A 21,736-nucleotide genomic window follows, 5' to 3' on the forward strand; every position below is an offset into this window, starting at 1 on the left:
ATGTAGAATCAGGATGTGTTAAAATATATGTTCCTGGTCCCAGCCTCAGGTATTCTGATTCAGGAGGTCTAGAATAGGGTCCATACTAAGTATTGTTAGTAAACCCCTAAGGTGATTTTGTTACAGAGCCAGGTCTGGGAACCACTGCTAACAGTAGGAAATGCCATATGAATCCCCTCCGTGACCTCATGTCAGCGCTCCGTCCTCACCAGTATCCTGCTACCTTCCTCTCAGGTAAATGGCCCGTTAAAGAGTTCCTGCAAGTACAGGAAAGCAAAATCTCTTTCTGAGCCACTGCATTGTATGTGTTTACAGAAGATTAGGTCCTACTGGAAATGATTCCCCATGTTTCAGAACAAAATCTAATCTATTCCTTAGACAGCCTCTTCCTTTACAAAAATACACTCTATAAGCCTCTCCTCATTGTGTTGGGTCAGTAAATATGAAACGAAGACTGTGGGGAGGGAACAAGGTAGAGAAAGATGACCGGGGACACCAATAGGAGGAGAGCAAATTAAAGAAGGCAAAGAGGACCTGTTCCCCCATCCCAGACCACCACCCAGCTGACCCCTGCTTGGCAGTGGGGGATAAAAAGCAGATATCAGAGCAGGTACAGGGCCTTATAATCCATAGCTGGGACCCACAGCAGGGTTGCAGGAATGGGAAACCCCAAGTGGTAGCCCAGGATGGAGATTCCTGAGACCTTTTGGATGTGAAGGACAGATATCACTGAATCCAATGTATGTCATAAATATATATGTGCTGGTGCAGTACCCAGCTCAAAAGGCCAGACTCCCCTACTTTCTCTTACAAAATCAACAGATACCAAGAAGGATAGGCATATCCAGGAACAAGGATACAGTGGGGGTTGTCAAATTTAGTGGTATTTAAAGAGCAGCTTTCAAAGTATCTTAACCCTTTCATCTGCCAAAAGCTTTTTTAAAATTTGAAACGAAATTCACATAACATAAAATTGACCATTTTAGTACATTCACAATGTCGTGTAAACACCACCTATATCAAGTTCCAAACATTTTCATCACCCCAAAAGAAAACTTTGTACCCATTAAGCAGTCACTCTCCTGTTCCCCTCTCTATCAATAGCTTTTTACAGTGAGAAGTAGATTTTCTCCACAATAAGATTTTATGTCATCACTGTCTGAAACCAATGTTTGTCAAACCTTCTCAAAGACACAGGAACTGGGTGGGAATAGCTTTCTGGAAAGGTCTAAGTTTTCCTTTCTCCTGTCCTACCCAGTCCAGTGGGAATAGTGCCAAACTCTTCCACTCACACACACACACACCAGGCTTGTCGGTCTTATGTGGTCAATAACCATGAGAACAAGTATACATCATGACTTCTCTGAGAGGAACCTCTTTGCTCACCCATAGCCTGAATCACTCCCCAAAATGGGTTCAGACAGAGGTTGGCTCTTACCCGCTGCTTCTCTGGGTCCACATAACGAATGCCAAAATAGTCCTTCTCCAGCAAGCTGTAGTAATTGCAGATGTGGTCAATAAGAAACTGCCCTTTGGTCTCCCTCTGCAAAAGAAGCACATTTAAGTTTCAACTAGAGCTCACCTTGTACATTTATGTCTAAAATGTGCCTCATTTACACCATAGGTCTGTCCTTAGAGACTGGATTAACTCACTCCAGTCCCTGGAGTAGGGATTCCCAAACTCCTTTAACTACAATCCACAGTGAGAAATACTTTTTAAGGCTGTGAATGATTAAACACACACACACACACACACACACACACACACACACACAGAGACACACACAAAACCAAAGGAACACTAAAAAGAGAGCCAAAGAGACACAAAACAATACCCTGCATCAATGAAATGTATATGTTCTATTTTATTCTTTTATAGGCCATTTGATTTTTCTAAAGCTATTTATGACTCAGAACACTGCTTTAACAACTCAGTACCTAGTGGAGACCCAGAGTTCACAAACCCACACACAACGCACCTGAACGTTTTCTGTAATTGCTCTGTAGGTAGTCACTCATCCAGGCCTTAAAATGATCCTATGAGGAAGGTCCTCATATTATGTCTTAAGAAACGGAGGTAGTGAGAGGCTCAGCAGCTTTCCCAGAGTCCCACAACCCATACAGAGGAAGGTAGGAATTGCCCCAGGCCACCTGGTTATAGAATCTGGACTCCCACAACACCAATTTGTCTCCCTGGAACACTAGTGAATATACTGCAACTCTGCTAGAAGACACAGTCTGGATGGTGCAGGACTACAGTGAACTGTATCAGATGGAACACCCTCCCTCCTACTGGGAAAGGTGGGAAACCTGCTGCTTCAGGCCTCAAAGCCAACGCATCACATCCATAAGGAAAGGAAAGGCACTGTGGGAGATGGCGGGGGAGAGGAGAGGGCAGACTGGGATTCCAAGTGACCCAAGGGACCTTAGGCAAGCTTTGCAGCTGTTTCACATGGGCAAAATGAGTTGGTTAGATTATTTTTCCTTCTAAAATTCTAGAAGTGAGAGCTTTGTCAGCCAAATCTGATTAAGATGAATACCATTACCACAAAACCCTGTTAATAGCAAAGACTCTTCCAAGCCCTCATCAGGATATTTGATAAGATTAATTTCTGCTTCAATCAAAGTCACTGACAGACCCGTGGAATATTTTAGGGGTGGAATGTGAACTATAAAAATAAATGAAGAAATTAGAGATATTAAGTGAGCTACTCTTCTAAGCTACTAAAAATAATTTTGGAAGATCAGATTGATCTGTTACACGATTATCTTTTCATTAGAAACTACCATCATCAGTTCAGGAAGTTGATGAAAAAGCCACTCACTGATCTGGGATGCGCTGTGTTGAATAAAGGACTGCGGCATATACGTACAAAATATGATATGAAGCCCCAATTCTCCTGAAATTACCTTCAGTTTAATTTTGAATAAACCCTGAGTCTTTACTTCCTTTAGAAGAGGAAACCATCTGATGTAGCTCAAAGAGGGACAAAGCATCAAAATGGAATTTGTTTTTAGATTTCTCTAATTGTGTTTAACCCAGGAGGCTCAAATGACAAGCTATACCTGATGACTGCTGAATCTAATGCCCAGAACATAATCGATGGATTTAGTTCCTTTTACAGATTTACTCTGTAATGCATCCATAGTTAAGAGGCTGCTGAAGAATCAAATCACTGAACACAACATGAGTCTATCATTTTATGATGGGATTGCTAAGCTCTCTGCATTCAGATTTGCTATGGTGGACTGCCCCCACCATATGTGAGACACACACGATATGTGGGTCAAAGCAATGCTTTGCAATGATGTGGGATTAAGCAGAATTTGATTGGGCCTGGCAGCTAGCATTTTGCCCTGAAGATGTACTCAAAAGTGCAACAGAGATTTTTTTTTTAAATGACTGAACACATCAACCAATACATACTCTCATACTACGTAAGACCCTTGAGAAAAGGAAATGCCATTGTAGACTATGTGTTGACTGAAATACACAAATGTGGCTGAAACAGAAATCAAGATCTTCCACAAAAGCAGGGGAGGCCAGTTTCCACACTTCCAGGCCACCAGGCCCCTGTCCCTGGGAACACTGCCCACAGACCAGCAATCCTGCAGAGCAGTGGCCTCAGCATCACCTGGGAGGGAGCTGGTTGGAACCACAATCTCAATCACAGCTCCGGGCCAACTGAAGCGAACGTGCATTTTAGCAAGATCCCCTGGTTATTCACATGTTCATTCAAGTTTGAGAAGCACTGGTCCAGGGGAATTTCCCCCATGTGTGAGAAGTGCAAAAATTGTACCTGTCTCCAGACGTCACCAGAAAACAAAGCCCAGTTTCCCCTTGAGAATAGTCTACTCAAGTCACAAAAATGAAAGTGTTTTCCATTCTTAAGAACAAACACTGCCTCTGCATCTGCAGGCTACAAGCCAGCCTCGTCATCTTGAGATGCTCTGTGTCGCTGCCTCTTGCCAAGAAAGCCAGCTTACAGCCTCATGTTCTGCTCTGCTCTGCCTGGAAATCTGGACAGTGTTCTTAAGGCATTTAACTTCCTCTTATTATCATTTCTGTGCATGAAGCCCAGTTCTCACACTAAATAAAAGACCACCCGGCCCAGTACCATGGGTCAGAGGAGCCTATTCAGGGTCAGCTGTTTGAGCGGGTCCAGCTGCCAGTTCCACACACCTCACAGCAAGGAATGGCCTTGGGGTGAACACTGGTTCTGTTCCCAGCCCCAACTTCTGGAATTCTCTGGAATTGATTCTCTGGAATCCACTTGCTTCCTCCTGAGCTTCCTGGACATATAAGCCACTGTTCACCACCCTGACATGCTGCCTAAGCCAGTGCCTGGCATGCTGGAGGTTATCGAATGACTAAACGAGGCATTGCTTTTTCTCATGGAAAACCTGGGGTCTAGGAACTAACAGTGGGCCTTGGGAAGACACTAAAGTCCCCACACTGGAGATTCCACAAACAGGAGAATTAGCCAACTCTCCCCAAAATTCTTCAAGGTCTATGTGGAGAAGTGGTTGTCAAGAATTTCAAGTAGAAGGACTTCCTTTTAATGTCAAAATTTTTATTCTCCCACAAGATAGCAGCTGTACGTTCAATATCAACTAAATGGGGGGGGGGGGGGAATCAAACAGCTAACATAAATTCTTTAGAACTGTTACCTAATTGTGTTTTATCACAACAGGACAGAAGAAAAACATTAGGACATGTAAGTGTGTGATCCGTGCTTTAAGAAAGTGCCTTAAGTACAGACTTTGGATGTTGTCTCTAAATGAGGTTATACAGTCTCAGAAATGCACTAACAGCATTGGAAAAAAAAAGAATGTATTCATCACACACATTTAAACTTATGTCCCAATACTGGTCCTCACCACCTGCAGTACATGGTGAATTGATTTACATATACTGTACTTAAAATATCATGAATATAATTATAATTTTTTTTCCGTTGTCATTTTTTTTAATGTGTTAAAAATCTAAACCGGGGCCCCTGAGTGGCTCAGTCAGTTGAGTGTCTGACTTCGGCTCAGGTCATGATCTCGCAGTCTGTGAGTTTGAGCCCCACATCGGGCTCTGTGCTGACAGCTCAGAGCCTGGAACCTGCTTCAGATTCTGTGTCTCCCTCTCTCTCTGCCCCTCCCCTGCTCATGCTCTGTCTCTCTCTCTCTCTCTGTCAAAAATAAACATTAATTTTTTTTTTTTAATCTAAACCAATGCTAGTCAAGATATGGTCTATGGATCGTGTAAGATTGTAAACTCTTTGTTACTGGTTCTGCATGAAATAAATGCAGAAATTAAGAGTACTTTATTTTCATTGTGTGTGTGTGTGTGTTTTAATGTTTATTTTTGAGAGAGAGAGAGACAGCGCAAGTGGAGGAGGAGCAGAGAGAAAGGGAGACACAAAATCTGAAGCAGGCTCCAGGCTCTGAACTGTCAGCACAGAGCCCAATGTGGGGCTTGAACTCATGAACCATGAGATCATGACCCGAGCCAAAGTTGGACACTCAACCAATTGAGCCACCCGGGCAACCCTCATTGTGTGTTTTTGGGTTTGTTTGTTTTAACAAGCATTAGTCCAAAACAGATTGAAGAAACAAAATCTAGTACTGGTCTCACCACAGAGTTTGAGATGCTCAGATCTAAACTGCCACCAGGTTCTGGGTTCTCTTTGGGCTTTCTTTACTCCAGGAGCCTCAATGTGTAAAGAAAGGGGTCTGGGTCCTCTCTCCACCTCCTCTGCCCATTTTGTGACAATTCTTGGAGTGTGTATTGATCCCTGAATTTTTTGCAATAATATCACATTCACTCAGGACCCTCTCCCATAGCCTGAAAAGGAACCTAATTTTTGTAATCCCAAACTAACCTACTTTTCAAAAAACCCATCTCTCCTCCCCACCCCAAAGTATGTACTGGAAGGAAAGAACAGGCCACTATGTTAGAGTCTGTTTCCACCACTTACCAACTGGCTGACCTTAAGCAAATCATGAAATCTGAGACTTCGTTTCTTCTTGTGTAAAAGAGAAATAATGGTAACTTTCAGAGTAATCCATTGGGGTGGATTTGAGACTCATTTATGTATTTGTTAAATATCCATTATGCAAGACACTGGGACAGGGATTAGAGATCGTGAACAAAACAATTTATAATTTCACGAATCTTAAGATCTGGTTTGTAAGATGTGAAAGCAGTTTGCAAACTGCAAAGCACTATACCCCAGTAAGAGGTCATTACCAGAAATATTAAGAATTATCTGAATCTTAAATCTTTGTATCCGATTTCATAGATCCTTTTAGATACAAAGAAAGTGAGAGTAATAGTATTTGCCTCCCAGCATGGGCCTCTTGGTAAAGAAAAAGTGAACAAAGAGACAAAGAACCCAGTTCTGTTGCTTAATTCCTTTTGCAACTAATTGAACTCAGTTTTGTTGCTTAACTCCTCTTGCAACTAATTGCTGATGGTGCATTTACTTCGACTCCCTCATTCCACTGAAGCAAAAACAAAATATTTGTGCTTAAAGAAGAAGAGCAAGAGAACTCAATTGGCTTAAATCAGCCATGGCTTGCCTTCAGTGAAAAAGCATGGCATATTTCAATCCCTAATTCCTAAAACTCCAAAGCAAGACATTTTTGCTACCATTTAGACACTGGTTACATGAGGAGAAGAGTACCGGTCCAAAACTACCCAATGTATTGCTACAAATCAAGGTGTAGAGTTAGAACAGCTACCTTTAGGGATGAAATAAATATCATGATAATTAACTATTCCTTGAACATTTATCATACACCAAGAACTACGTTACTTACTTTGCACTTAATATCCTGACAACCCACTGAGGCAAATAATATTCTCCCCATGTTACAGATTTTTAAAAATTGATTCAGAAACATTGTAAGGATGTCAAACCCTGATCCAACACCTATGCCCAAGATATTGGAGGAACTCAATTCACCTATCTGCTGCCATTCTCTAAGCAGACACAGAAGAAACAATACAAGAATTTAGGGGCAGTCAGTATCAAGTACCCTGATTCCTTGAATTGAGACACTGGCAGAAAAGGGCACTGGATTATCCACCACAACACCAGGCCTGGACAGTTTTATAAAATACAAACCGCATTATAGATGCCATTGGTTAGTTGCCCAGCATCCATACACAACTTTGTCATTCCTAATAGAACCCAGATTTTGTTCAGGTATGTACATGCGTACACGCGAATAACATACATGCACACAACTACATGCAAAGTCCCTGAGCTTCAGCAAACTATAACTCACCCCTAACTCCAGGGATCAAGCTTGGCTTGAATCCCACCCCTCTTGTCTGATTGGTTCATGAAAGGACACATGACCCAGTCTAGGCCAATGAGACATGAGGAACAACTGGAGTTTCTGGGAGGGCTCTTGTTCACTCTCCTGAGAGAGCTTCAGGAAGACACTTTCTCTTCCCTCTGGATGTTGTTATACAAAGGTGTGGAGGCCTGGAACCGTTGTAGCCATGCTAAAACCAGGCTGAGGATGAATCCAACAGGGCAGAGCAAAAATAGTCACAGGGAAATAGAATCTGTGTCTCCAGATTACCAAACATGATGCTCACTTTAAGTGTGAACTTCCAGGATTGCCAACAAGATTCCTTGTTGTTTCAACTAGTACAAATTGGTTTTTCTGCTTGGTGCACTCAAAATTTTCCACTCGAGAGAGAAAGTGAATCAATGCCTCAGGCCAAGGCGAGGAATACAGAAAAGACAATTTAGGGCCAGTGGGAAACACAATCACAGAGATTATCAACTAATGAGCCAAGGAGCGGAGTCCATCTACCATGTTTTACTTGACCAACATGGTGTCTCTGCAGCTTTAAATTGGGATCCTGCTCAGAAAATCTGGCTGCTGGATGCTCTTGAAAAGCTGGAGGGTCTGGAAGCTGGGCCATAAAATTCTGTTGGAGCTCAGTATCAGCTCCCCTTTTCCATGGAGGGTGAACCTTGCAGTCTGCAACATTCCCACCCATTCTAGTATCTTCCACATTTTCCATTCCCCACCCTTCCTTAATCCCTAGAAAAATTTGAATTTACAACCCTGATATGAGGCAAATTAGAGGTTTTCAAAAGTGTTCCTTGAGCTTTCCTTGGAAGTGCTGGAGAACCACAGCCAGAAAAAGTCCTCAGTGGACACAGCTTGAGCCATGTAGCCACTGAAGTCCTAGGACCCTTTGGCAGGGAAGAAGAGTTCAACATAGACCAGAGACTTTAGGGAGGACCACTGGGATAAGGGGAGTAGGCAACAACCATAAGAATCAAACACAAACCCAGCACACTAGGAACAGTGCATTCTGGGGAAGGTACCATGGCCCCCACTTTAATAAACAGAAGTGAAACTGCCAGACTTTGCTTTCTGGTAATCAACGCTGTAAGACTTGTCTGAAGGGCCCTGTTGCTTAGCTCCCTATGGTCACACGAGTTGCTCTTGAAAGGGGTGGCCTCCATACATACAAATCGGGGGAAAAGCAGAATGGTCAGTCTCTGCTGATTCTTCTATAGGGAAGGAAGAATCCAATTCCCATCTGAATACCTAGAAACTCCAAAGGGGCTTCTAGACAATTACAAGGCCCTGAACAGCAACTGAGTGATTTGTTGCTAGGAGTAAGCCTTCTCCCTAGAAGTTGCATTTCTTTTGTGAAGCAAGGTCTTCAATCCGTTGATCTTCATAGGCAAATAAACAGAACAATAATGAGAAACTGGTGAACTAAATTGTTCTGCTTCTACTGTGAAGGACAAGCATTTGTTAGTTTAAGAAATATTGTAGCTTGGGACGCCTGGGTGGCTCTTCAGTTAATTAAGCATCCAACTTTGGCTCAGGTCATAATCTCATAGTTTGTGGGTTTGAGCCCTGCGTTGGGATCTGTGCTGACAGCTAGGAGCCTGGAGCCTGCTTTGGATTCTGTGTCTCCTTCTCTCTCTGCCCCTCCCCTGCTCATGCTCTCTCAAAAATAAATAAATGTTAAAAAAAAAAAAAAAAAAGGAAATATTGTGGCTTGATTGAACTACTTGGGCTACACCAAAATAAAATCTTTTGTACAATGAAGGAAACCATCAACCAAAAAACAACCTACAAAATGGGAGAAGATATTTATTGCAAACGATATTTCCTATAAGGGGTTAATATCCAAAATATGTGAAGAACTCCTGCAACTCAACACCAAAAATCTCAAATAATTCAATTTAAGAATGAGCAGAGGACCTGAATAAACATTTTTCCAAAGACTTACAAGTGGCCAAAAGACACACGAAAAGATGCTCAACATCACTAATCATCAAGGAAATGCAACCCAAAACCACAATGTGACAGCACCTCACAGAATGGCTAGAATCAAAAAGAAATAACAAGTGATGGTGAGGATGTGGAGAAAGAGAAACTCTAGTGCACTGTTGGTGGGAATGCAGCTACTGTGGAAAACCATATGGAGGGTCCTCAGAAAATTAAAAATAGGAATACCAGATGACCCAGTCATTCCACCACTGGGTATTTACCCAAAGAAAATGAAAACACTAACTCAAAAGGATACATGCATCCCTCTGTTTACTGTAGCATTATTTACAATAACCAAGATATGGAAGAAACCCAAGTGTCCATCAATAAATGAATGGACAATGAAGACGTGGTGTACACACACACACACACACACACACACACACACACAAATATTAGCCATAAAAAAATGAGATCTTGCCACTTGCAACAACATGAATGGACCTAGAGGGTATTATGCTAAGTAAAATAAGTCAGAAATATCATATGATTTCACTTATATGTAGACTCTATAAAGCAAAACAAATAAAAAGCAGAAACAAACCCAAAACCGATGGTTCCCAGAGGAAAGGGCAGTAGAAGAATGGGCAAAATGGGTCAAAGGGAGTGGAAGATCCAGGCTTCCAGCTATGAAATGAGTAAGTCACAGTAATAAAAGGTACAGCACAGGGAATATAGCCAATGGTATTTTAACAGTGTTGTATGGTGACAGATGGTAGCTACACTTGTGTAGCATAATGTATAAGTTTGTTAAATCACTATAGTATACACTTGAAATGAATGTATTATTGTGGGTCAACTATACTTCAATAAAGTTGCTTTGATTTACTGTGTTATTCAAATATTTCCAGATGTTTAAAAGGTAAAACCAAGGTTTCAAGAAGCTGAAGTACCTAATTCTATACATCTGCTATGTAGTAATAATATATTATGGCTAAGATAATTGAACATACAGGCTAGATTGATTAAAGGAATTTTTGTGCACAATAAATAATCATCATTTGGAGAAGGAGAAGGCATAGTTAGGACTGTAGCAGGGACCATCTACATGTAGCCATCCTCACAGCTAGAGGCTTAGTAGTATCAAGACTGGGGAAATTTTTTAAAGCCCTAAGGAAGAAAGACGGAGAAATACTGCATCATCCATGAAAAGCAGCAGCAGCCAGGACAGGTTGGCCACTTTATTGTCTGGGTCCTGGATGGTGTCTTCCGAAAGAGTGTCATAGAAGTCTAAGCGGGCAGGGTGCCTTGGACTTGGTAACGTTTTCTTCAGGGTTCTTTTTGCCACTGTTACCTTCCCTGTGTTCCACAGCTTTCATTCTAAAGGATGGGCTGTATGTCTGCACGCATAGGGTCCTTTCTCTTCTGACTGACACACAGATCCATCCCAATGCTTGAGGACTCATATTTGACGTTTCAGCTCTTAGGAATTTCTGCCACTTCTTAGTGCTCCAAATATTTTTCCTCCCCCACCTTCCCCCCCCCCCCCATTTTGGGGCTTAGTGCCATTGACAGACCCAATTGCTGAAGGCACTCACTGCAAAATAATTTTAAAGTTTTCCAACTCCAATCCTTTCTGTAATTTCAACATAGTGTCTTTTTTTCCCTCATGGTGTAGAAACCAAGGCTCAGAGAGTCTAATTAACTTACCCAAGGTCAACATAGCAAGAAAGGAGCATAGTCAGTATTTAAACCCAGGTATGCTTAATTTTGTTATACCCAAGTTTTCAAATAGTTAAAAATAAACAACTTTCTCAACTTGATAAAGAAAGTCTATAAAACCTTAACATCATACTTAATGGAAAGAAACTAGATGCTTTCCTCCTAAGATCAAAAACAAGGTAAGGATGCTCCTTCTCACTATTTCTATTGAATATTATACTGGAAGTTCTAGCTAATGCACTAAGGAAAGGAAACAAAAGGCATACAGATTGGGAGGGAAGAAATAAAATTTTCTTTATTTGAAGGTTACATGATTGTCTATGTAGAAAACCTAAAGGAATCAACAACAAATTTCCTAGAACTAATAAGTGATTACAGCAAGGCTGCAGGATACAAAGCTAACATACAAAAGTGAATACTTTTCCCATAGATCAGCAAGAACAATTGGAAGTTGAAATTAATAAACAAAATACCATTTATATTAGCACCAAAAAAAAAGAAACACTTATGTACAAATAGCAAATAAGTACAAAATCTAGGTGAGAAAAACTACAAAATTCTGATGAATGAAATAAAGACTACATAAATAGAGAGATATACCATGTTCATGGATAGAAAGACTCAATGTTGTTAAGATGTCAGCTTTTCCCAACTATATCTATAGTTTTAATACAAGCCCAATCAAAATCTCAGCAATTTATATAAGTACTCTTATTCTAATGTTTATATAGAAAGGAAAAACTTCAGAATAGCCAACACACTGTTGATAAAGAACAAAGTCAGAAGACTGACACTACTCAACTGCAAGACTTACTATAGTTACAGTGATTAAGACAGTGTGATACTGGCCAGAGAACATACAAATAGAGCAACAGAACAGAAGAAAGAGCCCCAAAATAGACCTACACAAATATAGTCAACGGACCTCTGACAAAAAACCAAAAGCACTGCAATGGGGGAAAAAAAATGGTCTTTTCAACAAATGGTGCTCCAACAACTGGATATCCACAGGCCAAAAGCAAAAAAAGAAAGAAAAAGAATATAGACACACACATTACACCCTTTACAAAAATTAACTCAAAATGGGTCAGAGACCTAAATGTAAAACACAAAACTATACTTCTAGAAGATATCACAGGACAAAACCTACACGACCTGAACTTGGTGAGGACTTTTTGGATACAACCCCAAACCATGAAGGGAAAAAACAAAAACAAAAACAAAAAAGGGAAGTTAGACTTCATTAGAATTTAAAATCTCTGCTCTGCAAAAGAAACTTTTAAGAGAATGAAAAGATAAGCCATAGACTTGGAGAAAGTAGTCGCAAAATACACATTTAACAAAGGACTTGTAGCCAAAACATATAAAGAACTCGTAAGACTTGACAAGAAGACACAAACAGCCTACTTTAAAAGTGGACAATTTTAACAGACCAAAGATACATAGGTAGCAGATAATCATATGAAAAGATGCTCCACATCATAGGTCATTAGGGAATTGTGCATTAAAACAATGAGATACCACCACATACCTATTGAATGGGTAAAATCCAAAACCCTGACAACACCAAATGCTGACAAGCATGTGAAGCAACAGTAACTCTCATTTGCTGCTGGAACAGCCACTTTGGAAGAGAGTTTGACAGTGTCTTGCAAAACTAAGCACAGGCTCAATCCAGTAACTGTGCCCCTAGGTATTTATACCCAAATGAGTCAAAAACTTATGCCCACACAGACACCTGCACACAAATGTTCATAGCAGTTCTATTCATAATTGCCAAAGTTGTATGTAACCAAGATGTCCTTCAACAGGTGAATGGCTAAACAAAATGGTACATCCCTACATCGAATATTTTTCAGAGATAAAAAGAAATTAGCTATCAAGCTATGAAAGGAAATAAAGAATATTTAAATACATATTGCTAAGTGAAAGAAGCTAGTGTGAAAAGTCTACATACTGTATACATACATATGGCATTCTAAAAAAGGCAATACTACAGAGTTAGTAAAAAAAAAAGATCAATGGTTGCTGAGGTGATGGGGGAGGGGAGAGAAGAATAAGTAAAGCACAAAGGATTTTTACAGGCAGTGAAGCTATCTGTGTGATGGTTTAATGGTGAATACGTGATACATTTGTCAAAACTATACAACATAAAGTGAAACCCTAATATCAACTAGAATTCAGTTAATAATAATGTATCAATATTGGTTCATCAATTGTAATAAATGTACCCACGCTAATGCTAGATGTACATAACATGGGAGAGTGGGGTGGGCAGAAAGGGAGTAGATGGGAACTCCATACTTTCTGCTCAGTTTTTCTCTAAACCTAAAATATTCGAACACATTAATTTAAAAGTAAGGAAGAAAAAGAAAGAAACCAACAGAGGAACTGAGAGGATATGAACAGAAGAAATGCAACTCAGGAGATGGACCAAGAAAATAAATTCAGGAAAATGATGTTGTAATTATCCAAAATGAAAGTGGACATAAAAATTTTCTTTCATTATTTAATGTTCCAAAGGGAAAAAATACATTTAAGTGATTCCTCACTCCAGTAGTGGAGATAAGATTCTAAGCACAGTACTTTCATAAGCAAACTGTCTACTTTAATCAATACTTCCAAAATTTAAGTACATCTTAATTTAATATCTGCCTTTTCCCCTTATTTTAGCCTGTGATCTGCAACATTCATTTCTCTAACAAGCACTGTGAAACAGACAGCCCAAGCCTGCTGGGCCCTATAATCTCCCTGAGCTACATCAGGGGACAGAAGAGGCTGGCATCACCTCCTCTTCTCAGATTGGAATCAGTAGGCATCTGCTCAAACTCTCCTTAGTGCCTGGCACTGTGAGCTATGTTTGTTTTTTTTTTTTTTTAATTACTTCAACTATTCATCTGATTTAATCCACATGAGCACTAGGAGCTAGTGGCTTTTCCATTTTCTAAGAGAGGCATATAAAGCTTAGAATGGTTGAGCAACTTGCCCAAAGCCACACAGCAAGCAAATGGCAAAATTCAAGTTTGAACTCCAGGCTCTCAGAGTCCAGAGAGAGAGGACTAAAAATATTAACAGTTAGGGAATAGCACTAACTTTCTCAGAACCACAGAATGTTGGAGTTGGAAGGTACTGTGGAAAGAATCTGATCCAAACCACTCATTTCAGAAATGAGAAAACTGAAGTCCAGAGAGCAGCAGGAATTTCAACAAACCCAAATCCACAAATCAGTGCTGAAACTGAAGTTAAAAATCAAAAGTTGGAGTCAAGATGTATCAATCAGGATAGGCTAGGTTAAGCTGTAGTAACAAAGAATCCCAAATTATCTGTGGGTTAACAGCATATAGGTTTATTTCTCACCTATAACACACAGCCAGAGCTGATTGGCAGAGAAGAGCTTTTCTCATCATAGCTTAAGGATTCAGAATGAAGCTTCCTCTTGACAGCAGCTTCAACCATCACCACAGCAGTGGGAAGGGAATGTGGTAAATCCCACACTGGCTTTTAAACATATGTCACTTCAGCTCATTATCCAAAGCAAGTTAAAAATCTTTTCTGACTTTAAAGAGGATAAGGAAATGAAATTCCACCATATGCTTATAGGGATGAGAGAAAGAATGTTTGTGAAGATTCCTATACCTATCATACTAGGGCTGGTCCAACACTTGGCTTAATTAGTATAATATGCCAGATTTACTCCTTTCTCCAGAGTATTTTTTAAATACTTACCTAAAGCAATACCATTTTATAATCCTCACACATTTACCTTGGGCATCTCTATTACAACAATTCAGTGGGTTTGGAGTCCATGATCTAGCTGGAATCGCCTGATCATATCATTTTTAAAAATTGAGAATACAGAGCTCCAGGAAAAATATGGCAATCATCAATTAGCAGCTTCCATTCATATACAGGGAGAACAAAGAGATCATTTTTATTTATGAAATTTTTAATGCATCCAAGAGCTTAATAAGATATAATTTCTCTTGAAATTACATACAGATGTCTACACCGAGCTTAACAGTTTTAAAACAAACAGAAAAACCTTGGGTCCAATTAAACGTAGAACTCCTTCAAGAACTTTAGAAAAGAAAACTAAACAAGGGCAGGAGATGAATTTAAGAGAATATCGTATACACATAGCCCCAATATGTCTAAGGGAGTCCACACAGCTCAGACACATTTAAAGACAAGCAGGTCAATAGCAAAAATAGTTACAAGCAATTCAAGTCTTCATTATTAGTTTTTGAGGAACATTTCAGAGCACCTAAGGTTGAACACACAACATTTCCCTAACCCCCCTCAGCCTCCTCATATTTTCTTATACTCTCCAGGTTCTGTGAAAACTCTTACCCCAAAAGTCCCTCCCCAAACCCGCGAGACTATCTTTTATCTCCTACCCCCTACCTCTTCCCTAGTAACATGTAGGTTAGTAGCCTTATTTGCAGCAAGAAATGCTCTTTCTTCTCCAGAAAAGAGGAGGAAGGAGAAACAGGGAAGGCCAAGGCAGAAAGAGGGCTTGAACACTAATGCGCTCTTAGAACTACAGAGGTAATGTGGTTTTGAAGGGCACCGTGCAATGGCCCAAAACATATCACTGTCCTAGCTGGTCATGTTTGCCCAAGAAACATTCTGATAAAGTTTATAAGGCCAGACAGGGAAAGAGGACATTCCCACAGGGCAACAGTCTTCTACTATGCTGCCATTCACATGTCTGGACATGGCCACCCCACAGGAAATTATAATTAACTGTGATAAGTAGTAAAGATTGCAACCGTAACAGGCCTAACAGCTACAAATTACTGAGTGCCAACTATAAAGGAGGGCTCCTGCTAAGAGCTGCACAGAGATTATGCCCTTCACCCCTTCTGACAACCCTAGCACCAACCTTATTTGGGTGGATGACCTTCTAGAAATGTATGATCTCCACCCACCTCCATTCCTAATTCTTCCAAGCTGCATTTTTTCCCTCTGAAACTCTATGCCTTATTCTGGCAAAAGAGCAACCCAGCATGGTTCCATAATTTCCACTTTGTGAACGCCTGATGTCTCATTTCAATAGTGGCATTTTCAAAGATTCTTCCATCAACAGTCAGACCATTAGCTGGCCTGTAGCCCACATAGCCCCTAAAACAACCCTCTGTGTGCTGGGGGAATTCCTGCATGTGCACGCACACGCACGCATGCACACTCACACACACACACACACACACACACACACACACACACAACAATTTATTACAAATATTTACAGACTGGAAGGTGTAAGCTGGGTTCCCCAACTATCACACTCCCCATTTCTTCAAGTCATAAAGGAAGAAAAACATCTCAGTTATATTTACATCCCTTCTGACTATACAGCAACCCAAGTCAAGGGTGCTTCACTTTTTATGAAACTAAAAATATAGAAAATAATTGATGTAAATTTTAACAGCCATTGTCATCTATTACAAACCAGCATTCATCTTTAACTCTCCTCTGCACCCCCCCCCCCCCCCCCCCGCTTTATTTGTACACTCTCAGCAGCAGATAGGGGCTTCCTGAGGGAAGGAAAATATCAGTTGCAATCTACCAGCACTTTATACTCAAAGAATATTCTGGTCGATTGTTTAGCAATGCACAACACAGAGCCTGATGGCACCATTATCAACACATAAGAATGCACTGAAATACTTGTGATGGAGCATCAAGTGAGAACCCCTTTAGGGATTCACTCTTAAGAAGGCATGTTAAGATATTCAAGATACGACATTAAAATGGGTGAGGGAGGAAAGCAAGGATTTTGATAAAATTCCCATTTTCACATATGTGTACATATTTATATACAGATTTACATAAACATACAGACACAAAGAAGAGAGACTTAAAGGCTAAATGTTGATGGTGATATCTGTAGGAAAGGAGTTATTTTTAGTTTTTCTTTGTGCCTATTTCCTTTTTCCAGTTCTTTTGTTTTCTGTTTTTTTGTTTTACAAATAACAACCATTAAGTTGATTACCAGGCAATGGATTTCTTTCTAATCACTTTTTGTCACTAAGGTTTAATCTCTGGTTTCCTCTGAGGAGAACATACAGGCTATCCTCCCACAGGCCACTGGCTAGAAGTAACCTTAAGACTCACAAGCCAGTGGGGCCCCTGGGTGGCTCAGTCGGTTAAGTGGCCAACATCAGCTCGGCTCAGGTCATGATCTCGTGGTCTGAGTTCGAGCCCCGCATCGGCCTCTGTGCTGACAGCTTAGAACCTGGAACCTGTTTCAGGTTCTGTGTCTCCCTCTCTCTGACCCTCTCCCATTCATCCTCTGTCTCAAGAATAAATAAACGTTGAAAAACAATAATAATTTAAAAAAAAGACTCACAAACCAGAATCCTAGTTATCATTATTTTCCAGAAGTCCCAGCTCCTTTTTATCCAGAAGGGAAGAAGCAAGAGGCTGGGTAGAATGAAGATGCTTGTGACTTTGAAGTCTCGCTCAGGCTTAGAGTTCCCTGCCTCTACCAACCAATGGCCGTGGGCTGGTTAGCAACCTTCCTGGGCTTCTGGGTACCCAGGTGTGCTACAGTGGGCTGGCGCAGATGATGAGGGTCCATCCCAGACCCTAGCACAGGCATTTCTGGGTTTCCACACTCCTCATCCCAGAGGGCGGCTCCTCCTTTGCTAGCACTCAGGGGGATTCATTTGCACCCGCACAATTGGGGGTGGGGGGTGAGATGAAGAAGAGGCAGCTCTGGGATAAGAAGAGGTGATGTGGAAAGTGTCCATCACCCCTCCAAGCCGACACCTGCGATGAGGGCGGGACCAGAGCTGACCGAGGGGTTTAGCTTGGCAAGTATGCTGAAAGTGGGACAGGGCTGCAAGATAGGCTCTTAATTACTGTCCTGATGAAAATTCTGCCAATTTTGCTCAGTCACAGATTAAATCAGATGGTAACTTATGTTTCATTTTACATAGCCAATTTCTTATCTCTTGCAGCAATTCTACCACATTCCATTCCATATCCCCACTACACACACAAAACGCACACACAGAAGTTGGCTGCAACACTTATGCAAGGCAGCAAGGGTTAGGAATCAGAAAAATAGATGAACAGAAAGCTTAGGAACTGCATGCAGTATTAGCCTTCCTTGAGCACAGGACATAGTCCTTCTCTGCTTCTTCTGCCTCTAGTCACTGAACACTCACTTTCTCTGCTTCCCTCCACCTCCCTCCACCTGACACCTGTCAGCTCCTATCTCTGTGAGGAGCCTCCTAATCTTTCCTCACCACCTACGTATCCAAAAGTTGGAAGATGAGAAAGACAAAACAATCAGAAGCCAGTAGAGCCAAGGACTTTTTCATGAGGAGCTGAAGGGTCTTGGAAGACCAGTCTGGAAGCTTTATTCTGGGTTCAGTGCTCCACTGCAGAGTTTATATACAAATGCTTTGTGGAAACAAGGATGATGGGTACCCCCAGAGATTCTACCTAGGCCCCTTGGAAGGGAGGAAAGCCTCCACAGGGTACAGCTGTTGCTTAACTACAAAGATCCAGACAGGAAGAGGAGATAGGTTTACTCCTACAAGTCAAGGAAAGGTCCTGGGGAGAACCTTCCCAGATCAGAAGACATCTCTCGACCCATGAGCGCTGTTCCTCCAAGTTATAAACCACAACTCGGAAAGTTACTTTCTTGGGCACTGAACTGTGTATGGATGGGATGTGAAAGGGTACTCATGTAGCGGTCAGTAGATGTTAGCCAATGTCAGTAAGGACTTACTTTGTCAAAAAGAACAGGTGAATCCAAAAACTTATATAAGTAGTATGTATCTGCTGTACAAGCAGTTGTGTGTTTTGTTGTTTATTTTCCACATTTTCTTCCAGTTCATTTTATCACTTAAATACTCTGCAAAATGCCCTACTACCAAGGATCCACTCATGCCACTCCCCTGCATGAACATGAAGCCCTCCATTCTACCTACGAAAATCCTGTTATTGGTGTTTCCCCTGCCTCTGCCCGAGAATTTGCTGCAGGACCCACCCCCACGTTACAGCCCTAACGGACTGCCCACACCCTCAGGGACACCTGGATCCTCCTCTGGAAACTGCTGGAATGCTGCCTGGTCCTCAGCGTTGTCATGTAGGACTATGCCCGCCTTACGCTTATCACTTTTCTCAAGCTTTTCTTAAGTTAACTTATTCGTCTTCAAATTCTTCATTGGGCCTCACCGAGTAATTCATATAGAGTAAATGGCTCAAAATAGTAAGCCATAGTGAACTGTTTTTTTTTTACCTACCAACTTCACAAAGTCAAAAAAGTTCTGAAAATAGCCAAGTTAGCAACAATAGAATGACATTCTAATAGGAGTCAAAACTTAAGTGGGCATTAGTGAAAGTTGGGAGATACTAGTTTAGGGAATTTTTGAATCCCTACTTTTCCTGCCCTTACCCAGACTTCTTCCCCCATTGAAGGGGTAGCAGGCTCTGTAATCCCTAACCTCAGGGGATGCATGTGGCAGAGTGAAAACGAACAGTTGACAGGACCTCCTGGAGTCTGCTTTCAAGTCTTTAAACCCACTGAACCAAACAGAGTAGGAGGAGTGTTCATAGCTGTTGCTGTGTAACAAACCGTTCTACCTATACAATGGGGGCTTAAAACAATGATTTTAATATTATTTCTCATGGTTCTGAGTATGGACTGAGCTCAGTTGGATGGATCTTGCCAGGGTCCCTTATGTTGTTGCAGTCAGATGGTGGCTGTGGCTGCAAGTATCTGAACATTTCTTCCCTCACAGCGCTGGTGCCTGGGCTGGTTGGAATAGATAGAACCAATGGAGTCCCTTTCTACCTCTCTCCTTCTGTGCCCTGCCATCCCTCTCTCACTCTACCCCATTCCTTCTCCCCGTCTCCTCTTTCTCTTTCTCTTTCTTCCATGCAGCCTCTCCACGTGTCTGGCTTGGGCTTCCTCACAGCATGACAGTCTCAAGGAAGCCAGACTTCTTAATTGGTAGCTTGCTTCCCCCAGGATAAGTTTTCCCAAAGGACCCAGGCAGACGTTGCCTTTCATGCAATGACACTTTTGCTGTATCCCGTTGGTTACAAGTGAGTCCTTAAGGCCAGCCTAGACTCAAGGGAGTGGCAATTAGACTTTCCCTCTCAATGGGAGAAATAGCAAAGAATTTATGCCTATCTTCAATCAATCACAGGGGGAAAAAAAAGAGACTTTTTCTAGATTAAAAAAGAAGGGCAAATACTCTATGGACCTGGGCTTGCTCCCTGGACATGGTCTGTGTTGGCAGAAAGCCATTAGGAAGGAAAGGTGTGGTGGGTCTAGAGAAACACAACCACGGGGCACCTCAGTCAGTTGAGCACCCAACTTCGGCTCGGGTCATGATCTCATGGTTTGTGAGTTTGAGCCCTGCATCGGGCTCTGTGCTGATGGCTCAGAGCCTGGAGCCCGTTTTAGATTCTGGGTCTCCCTCTCTCTCTGCTGCCCCTCCCCTGCTTGTTCATTCTCTCTCTCTCTCTCTCTCTCTCTCTGCCCCCCCCCGTGTCAAAAATAAGTAAATATTTTAAAAAAATTTTTTTGTTTGAAAAAGGAAGAAACACAACCACAAGCATTGGGCTTTCTGGCCTCACCAGCTTGTCATGTCCCAAGAATACCTCCCAAGTCCAAGGGACAGGCTGATATGGACATTATAGCCAATGATGAACATGCTTCCCCACATCAGGGAAAGGTCAGGAAAGACTATGGAGGAACTCCCAACCACTCTGGCAGTTTGGAAGATTGGCATCAAAATTAGGTTGCTTGATGGAAAATAGAGTTGCCAACTCTCTTCCAGCTTGAGTTTGGGGACTGACATTCCTTGTCATGACATCTGGAACTAGACCTCAAATTTTATTTCTCCCAACTTGACTCTTTGGAGAGACAGAATGCCTTTCTGCTCAACTGAGCCCTCTGGTTATCTCCTTTCATCACAATCACCCGAGCAGAGTTAAACTACCCACCGGCATCCTCAGGCACAATCCACATAGCCGCACCTGAATTCAAAGATCAACCATTCAAATGCCGAGAAGACAGAGGACTAATCCAGAGCTCTGTTTGGAGATGGATTTTTCATCCCTTTATGGGAAAGGGAGAGAAGGAAGAGGCAGACTCAGAACCAACAGAATGCCTGATCCATTATCCTGAAAGTCTCCCTAGACAGCTCTGAGAATGCTGCAATGAATTACACGCTCCACTCTGTTCCCCCAAAACACTCAGTTCCGTGTGGGTCAGCAGCACACATGGGAGCACAAAGGCTGTGAGTCTGCTGGCATGAAGGTTGACTCCTTCTTTGCCAGGATCCCAGAAAGCGGCCCCCATCAAGGTGGGAAGCTGAGCCCAGAGGCCACAAAGAAGACAGCAGAGGGTACATTGCACACAACAGCCAACCCAGAACGGGAGGCTGACATGTGGAACTGCATGCCTGCCCCTGATTTTACAAGTTACTAGTTTGAGAAGGAGATCGGCTGCCCCTCTCTTGCTGAGTGAGTTATCACCTTCCTTTCTAGTATTTCAGCTGGTTGGACACCCACTCATTAAGTTCCTACTCTCTGACTGTGGCTCTCTACCTTGTCACCCAACTCCTGCCCTCCTCTGGGGGGGAAAGAACTCTCTCCACCAGTAAACCTCTATCTGTTTCTTCCCATGTTGGTTCAGAAAAAGATGGAGGATAACTTTTGTAAGAGAATGTGAGACTCCTCAGAGAAAATCAGCCATAACACGCTCTTGCATACAGTGGCAAAACATCCAAAT

At 41.8% G+C, this 21,736-nt stretch overlaps 1 protein-coding gene across 2 annotated transcripts in view; it reads right to left on the reverse strand.

Annotated features, from left to right (window-relative positions):
- FRMD3 (FERM domain containing 3) overlaps positions 1-21,736 on the reverse strand; it is a 308,803-nt gene that overhangs the window by 156,521 nt on the left and 130,546 nt on the right. For both annotated transcript variants that reach the window (XM_045470330.1, XM_045470329.1), the window contains exon 2: positions 1,439-1,543. In XM_045470330.1, the coding sequence (XP_045326286.1) occupies positions 1,439-1,543 (105 nt within the window). The remainder of the gene's footprint in view (positions 1-1,438; positions 1,544-21,736) is intronic.

The sequence above is a fragment of the Leopardus geoffroyi genome, chromosome D4 (assembly GCF_018350155.1).
Source record: "Leopardus geoffroyi isolate Oge1 chromosome D4, O.geoffroyi_Oge1_pat1.0, whole genome shotgun sequence".
In the NCBI taxonomy this organism is placed as follows: Eukaryota; Metazoa; Chordata; class Mammalia; order Carnivora; family Felidae; genus Leopardus; species Leopardus geoffroyi.